This window comes from Octodon degus, unplaced genomic scaffold (genome assembly GCF_000260255.1).
Source record: "Octodon degus isolate 3935 unplaced genomic scaffold, OctDeg1.0 scaffold00163, whole genome shotgun sequence".
Lineage (NCBI taxonomy): Eukaryota > Metazoa > Chordata > Mammalia > Rodentia > Octodontidae > Octodon > Octodon degus.
Genome location: NW_004524739.1, coordinates 2493540 through 2500379, shown reverse-complemented (window position 1 = coordinate 2500379; position 6840 = coordinate 2493540). Strand labels below are relative to the sequence as shown.

Below are 6840 nucleotides of genomic sequence, written 5' to 3'. Positions count from 1 at the left end.
GCTGGGGATTGAACCACGGTCCCTGTGCTTTGCTTAGCTTGTTCTAGGTAGGTGCTTTAGACCACTGAGCCATCTCACCAGCCCCTTGGTGCAGTTTCTTGGCCTCAGAACTGATACTGGGGGAGGTGAGTGTTAGACAATTCTTGGTCGTGGGGGCTGCTCTACGCATTGTAGCAGCATCCCTGGCTATGACCCACTGTCTGTGATTAGCACACTCTCAGGTTATTTTTTATTTTTATTTTTGTCTTTTTTTTTTTTGCAGAACCGGGGATTGAACTCAGGCTCTTGCACTTGTCAGGCAAGCATTTATTCCAATGAGCCATCTCCCTGGCCAATACATGGTTTTTGGTTTTATTCTGCGGAACTGGGGATTGACCTCAGGCCCTTGTGCTTGCCAGGCAAGTGCTTATCCTACTGAGCTATCTCTCCGACCCCTCTTTGTCTTTTTGAGACAGGGTCTCACAATGCAATTTCAGGCTGGCCCTGAGCTCACTTTATAGCACAGGGCGGTCTTGAACTCCCAAGAATCTTCATGCCATAGGCTCCTTGGGATTATAGGTATGCACCACCACATCCAGCTGATACCTTCAGTTTTAATATCACAACTGTCTCTAGGGCCAGGGAGATGGTTCAGTAGAATAAGCACTTCCCTGGCAAGTGCAAGGGCCTGAGTTCAATCCCTGGTTCTCCAAAAACAAAACAAAAAAAACTGTCTCTAGAGGTTGCCAACACCTACAGGGCAAAATCATCTCCAGCTGAGTACTGCCTTGGCAGTAGCTGAAAGATGCTAGTAAGAGAAAAGATGTCCCATATCTGCACCAGCAAGCTGCTTGCACTTGGAAGGATTTTTTTTTTTACCTAGAAAAGTGTTTCCTACCCGGCATAACAGCTACAATAGTAACATATATGAATATTATATAATATATATGCATAATAGATACTATATATATTTTAAAGTTTTTTAATTAAAGGAGACCATGCATTTGAAGGTGGGGGGACAAGGAAAGAAGGAGAGAGAGATGGCAGATAGATACTCTGGACAAGTAGGGAGCATTTGAAATGAAATGCTCCTAGGGTTATATATTTTATAAGATTTTACTTTTCCTGGAACCAGGGATTGAACTCAGGCCCTTGCGCCTGCCAGGCAAGCACTTATTCTACTGAGCTATTTCCCCGGCCACAAGATGTTTGGATTTAGCCACTCCTATAGCAAAGGACTTTCACAGGAGGCTTGCAGGTTTCACTTTTTTTTTTTTAAATTTTTTTTTATTTATTTGAGAGAGAGAGAGAGAGAGAGAGAGAGAGAGAGAGAGAGAGAGAGAGAGAGAGAGGTGTGTGTGTGTGGCCAGCTCAGCCCACCAGGGGGCGGGGCTGGCTGGCATGTGGTGCTGGGGGATTGAACCGCAGTCCCTGATGCTTTGCCAAGCTAGTTCCAAGTAGGTGCTTTAGACCACTGAGCCATCTCTCCAGCCCCCTTTTTTTTTTTCTTGCTCAATTCTTTTATTTTTTTGAGACAGGATTTCATTATATAGTCCAGGAAGGCTTTGACCGACAAGCCTGCCTCAACCTCCCTCCCAGTGCTGAAATTACAAGCTACCTCAACCAGCATCCTTCATCTTAATTCTATGCCTTACTAAGTCTATGCACAAATTCTCAATAGTGGCACTACTGAGGAAAAAGCAGGGATACTGGGAATGTACAGCCAACAACTTTTCTACTATTGCTGCCACTATTATTGGAATTGGCCTGCCTGACCTCAGCATCCAGTTGATAAGCTTTTGGAGTGAAAAGGTTATGTTAGTTCATCTCTGAACACCGAGCAACCAGCCTGGGAAAAAGCAAACCATTAGTGCTTCTGATTGAGCTAGACCTCCCTGCAGCCTCCCTTTCAGGATGTGTATGACCTGATTCCCAGCCAACAGACAGGGCTGTCCACGTCAGTTCAGTCCAGTGCCCTCTCCCCCGGCTTGGAGACTCACGCTTTAGGTATCGCCACGCTCAGCCGCACAGGCTTAGACCCCAGTCCTACTGCTCCTTGGCACTCTGTCAGGGCTCTCTTCTGTTCCAGTTCATCTGTAAATTTCACAAAACCATAACCCCTGCAGGGAAAAATAAACCAACATGCTTAGATCACAGATGTGATGAAGCCTAAGAATGGATGCCAGGGAAACAGCAAGAATGTGGACAGGGATGCACAGAGACAGGGGCTAAGAAAGGAGAGGGAGTCCATCAAGTTATGGGAAGGGATGCAAGTCCCATCCACGGAAACGGCCATGTAGTCGTGCTGGGATTCAAAACAATCATGAAATCTGCAGGAATTCTCACTTTCAGTTCACTCTTCTCCTTGATCCCTTCACCCATGGGCTTTCTTCCCAAATAGGAACTTCCTTCCCTGATCTACTGGAAGGTAAAGAATTATTATCAATATCCTAATAGTGGCAGCAGTAACAGCTGAAGTTCACTCTGCCGATGTTTCTGGAAACTACCCTATGTGCTCAGTACTACACTACACATGGGGCACAGCAGTTAGAACAGATTCCTAGTCTCTTGAGGTGTTATTCTAGCTGTAGCTGGAAATTAATGATAGCCGACATTTATTTCTGTGTGTGTGTGTGTGTGTGTGTGTGTGTGTGTGTGTGGCCAGCTCAGCCCACCAGGGGGCGGGGCTGGCTGGCATGTGGTGCTGGGGGATTGAACTGCGGTCCCTGTGCTTTACTAAGCTTGTTCTAAGTAGGTGCTTTAGACCACTGAGCCATCTCACCAGCCCCGATAGCTGACATTTAATGAGGATTTATTTCCAAGCACTTCATTCAAAACGTTGAACATTTTCCCAAGGTTATTTCATCAAACTGCCCAGACCCCTTGTCTCTCTACCCCACATTGGGGATTGAATCCAGGGCCTTTACACTCTAGCTATATCTCTAGCTCTTTACTCTTTTATTTTTTATTTTTCAGACTGGGGTTAGGTAAGTTAGGCAAATTACCCAGGCTGGGCTCAAATCTGTAATTTTTTTGCCTCAGCCTCCCAGAGTGCTGGGATTTTAGGTGTGTGCTACCACATCTAGCAAAACCATCCAATAATTACATGAAGAAGGTATCCACATTTTACTGAAGTAGCCAAAGTGCAGAGTTTAATAACATACCCAAAGTCAAACATACTGAAGCAGGACTCAAATCCAGATTCCCAAAGCATAAGCTTGACTACTATACTGATCAAGAATGAGTTTCTCGTAGGCTGAGGATGTGACTCAGTGGTAGAGCACTGGCTTCACGTGTGTGAGGCCCTTGCTCTGATACCCAACACAGCAGAAAAAGAATGGAAAAAAGGCCTTTCTTGAGTTTTTTTTTTTTTTTTTAATTGGATACAGGGTCTCACTACTCAGCTCAGACTCGTAATGATCCTCCTGTCTCAGCCTCCCAAGTGCTGGGATTACAAGCGTGCACTAACACATCCAGCTTCAGGGCTGGCATGGCATGTGGTGGTATGCAGTACCAGGGACTGAACTCAGGTCCTTGTGCTTGCCAGGCAGGTGCTTAAGACCACTGAGCTATCTCCCTAACCCCAATATTTTTGCTTCTGAAGTGAAAAATTTCTAACTGCACTGAGACTCAGTAACAATAAAACAAACACAAAGTGTTTCCTATGTGACTTTTTAAAAAATGACATTGGGCCGAGGAGATGGCTCAGTAGAATAAGTGCTTCTCTGGCAAGAGCAAGGACCTGAGTTCAATCCCCGGTTCCGCAAAAAACAACAACAACAAAAAAAACAAAAAAAACAAAAAAAACCAACAAACATTTAAACCAATTATTTTATTTATTTTGTGGCTGGCTTGGCCCACCCTGGGGTATGGCTGATGTGGCATGTGGTACCAGGGATCGAACTGCAGTCTCTGTCCCTGGCCACTTGCCTAAGCAGGCACTCTGGACTGTTGAGCTATCTCGCCAGCCCTCCTATGTGATTCATTATATTCTTTAATCCTCACATTAATTTAATGAGGGATACTATTAGTACACCCCATTTTACAGATGAGGAAGTAGGGGCAGAGGGACTTCTACCTTCCCTACAGTACTGCTCCTTGCCAATACTGGAGCTGAGATTTGGACCAGGTAGTCTAGCTCCTGAGCCCATGCTCTGAACACTTTTTGCCCTCTTTGTAACACTTCCCCAGGGGAAAGATGCTCAAAGTAATGTATTGGACTTTGGTGCAGGGACAGCCTTACTTAGACACGCCTGTCTGGTCCAGAACCACCTTGCCTCCCCGGCAGGAAGGGTACACCTTGACGAAGAACTCATACAGCATGCCGTCATCCACGTCTGGGGTCAGGTCCCCAACAAAGAGGGAGTACTCAGGGCTGAGAGGCGAGAGCAAAAGTCAGTAATGAAGATGAAAACCTTGTTCTGAGTGCAATTCTGGCCTACTCCAAGTAAATCTTTCCAGGACCTTCCGAGAACGTCCCACCCCATCTGATGGGTCTACTTAACCAAATTCTGGGTATTTTGTTTTGTTGCTGTGGGATGGGGCCCAGGGTCTCATACATACTAGGCTTAACTAGGTTCTAATATGTTCCATTATTGTTTTGGCATACGAAGAACAGAAATGCAAACAGCCCCCTGCCCTGAATTCCTCACCTACTACACAATGCCTGTTTGGGTTTTAGTATTTGTGAGTCACAGGCATGAGCCTAAGGAGCACAAAAAATAAAATTTTCTTTTGAAAGAAACTAGACATTCAGGGGCCGGGGAGATGGCTCAGTAGGATAAGCGCTTGACTGGCAAACGCAAGGATCTGAGCTCAATCCCCGGTTCCGCAAAAAAAAAAAAAAAAAAAAAGAAAGAAAAAGAAACTAGACATTCAGCTTTCCCCCACAGCCCCAACAGGGTCTTGCTATGTAATTCAGGCTGGTCTTGAACTGTGTGGCCTGGGCTGGCCTGGAATCCAAGGTGATCTTCCTGCCTCAGCCTTCCAAGTGCTGGAATTACAGATATTCAGCCATCATGCCCCAGCAAACCTGCATATTTTTAATTTACATGTTAAAAAGAGATAGAGAAGCCAGGCATGGTGGTGCATACCTGTATTCCCAGCTGTTGGGGAGACTGAGGCAGGAGAACTTGGAAGTTAGAGTCTAGACTGGGCAACTTAGTAAAACCCTATCTCAAAATAAAAAAGAGCTAGGAAGCATCTCAATGTGAAGGCCCTGGTTCAATCCCGAGTACAGATATGGTGGGACATGCCTGTAATCCCAGCACTCAGGAGACTAATGCAGGAGATCAACTTAGTTTGGAGACCAGCCCAGGCTACACAGCAAGTTCAAGACCCTTCTCAAAAAAAAAAAAAAAGGAATCACTATAAATGCTGATATAAACTTTTCTTTTTTTTCTATGACTTTTCTTTTGAATTTACCAAAGTTGAACTCATAATTCATATTTTATTTTGGTCATTTTTAGCTTCTTTCCTTTGTTTCTCAGTTTTTTAAGACAGGGTCTCACTATGCAGTCCGGACTGGTTTTAAATTTGTAGCAATCTTCTTGCCTCAGCCTCCCAAGTGCTGAGATCGCAGGTATGCACCACCATGCCTGGCAAAACTCCCTCTTGAAACAGAAAAAAACATAAAACCATGACCCAGTTTTTTTTGCTTTTTTTTGCGGGGCAGGCAGCTCAGCCCTGGTGCAGCACGTGGTGCCAGGGATTGAACTGTGGTCCCTACGGTTGCGTAAACTTGCCTAAGCAGGCACTTTAGACCACTGAGCTATCTTGCTGGCCCATGACCCAGTATTCTGACACATCAGTATTATACAGCATGAGTAATTAACCAATATATAATATTCCAATTAGATAACATTGTAATTTTCCTACTTCTCTGTCACTAGGTTGTGGCTGTCCATACCATCCTCAATGCACCTGATTTTGTCTATTATTAGGCTGTATGATTTCCCTCCCAACTTTATCATTATATGTATCACTTCTTCAGAGGCTACTCTTCATACATTCATGAAAAAAAATTCTGAAAAACTAAATGTACAGGATCAACGGGTACAAAACTTTTATAAGTTCAAATATTTTATTTTTCCTCCAAACAAAACTGAATGCATGCCAGCCAGGTGGCACAAATCTATAATACTAGCACTGGGGAGGCTGAGGCAGGAGACTGCAAGAGTTGGAGGCCAGCTGGGCTTTGCAGTGAATCAAGCCAGCCAGAGCTACATAGTGGGAACAAAAAAACCAGGTGTGGTGGCACAGGCCTGTAATTCTAGGAATCACTTGGGAAACTGAGGCAGGTGGCTCACTGAGCTCTGAACTACACAGTGAGACTCTTGTCTCATAAAAGGTTAAAAAAAAAAAAAGCTGGGCATGGTAGTATACCCCTGTAATCCCAGCACTGGAAAGCTGAGACAAGAGGCTCTCTGGGAGTTGAGACCATCCTGGGCCATAAAGTGAGCTCAAGGCCAGCCTCAACTGCATGGCAAGACCCTGTCTAAAAAAGATGACAACAACAACAACTGAACTCAGGGCCTTCATGCAGAGCTAAATCCCCAACCATTTTTATATTTTATTTTGAAAAAGGCTCTAAGTTGCCAAGGGTGGACTCAAATTCATTATCCTCCTACCTCAACCTCCCAGAGTACTGGGATTATAGGCATGTGAAAGTGTGTTCTACCATGCCCAGCTGATGTTGTCTTAAAAATTTCATACAAGTAGGCGTGGTGGTGACACAGGCCTGCAATCTCAGCATTCTGCAATACTGAAGCAGGAGGAGCACTAGTGTGGGCCCAGCTGGGGCAATTTAGGGGCTTAAAAAAGGAGGGTAGAGGGGCTGGGGAGATGGCTCAGTGGAATAAG

General features: G+C 44.9%; 1 protein-coding gene across 1 annotated transcript in view; it reads right to left on the bottom strand.

The window, feature by feature from the left end:
• Trnau1ap (tRNA selenocysteine 1 associated protein 1) overlaps positions 1 to 6840 on the bottom strand; it is a 22872-nt gene that overhangs the window by 10476 nt on the left and 5556 nt on the right. The window contains exons 5-6 of the mRNA XM_004642890.2: positions 4223 to 4354; positions 1980 to 2099 (exon numbers count right to left, since the gene is read on the bottom strand). Of these exons, the coding sequence (XP_004642947.1) occupies positions 1980 to 2099; positions 4223 to 4354 (252 nt within the window). The remainder of the gene's footprint in view (positions 1 to 1979; positions 2100 to 4222; positions 4355 to 6840) is intronic.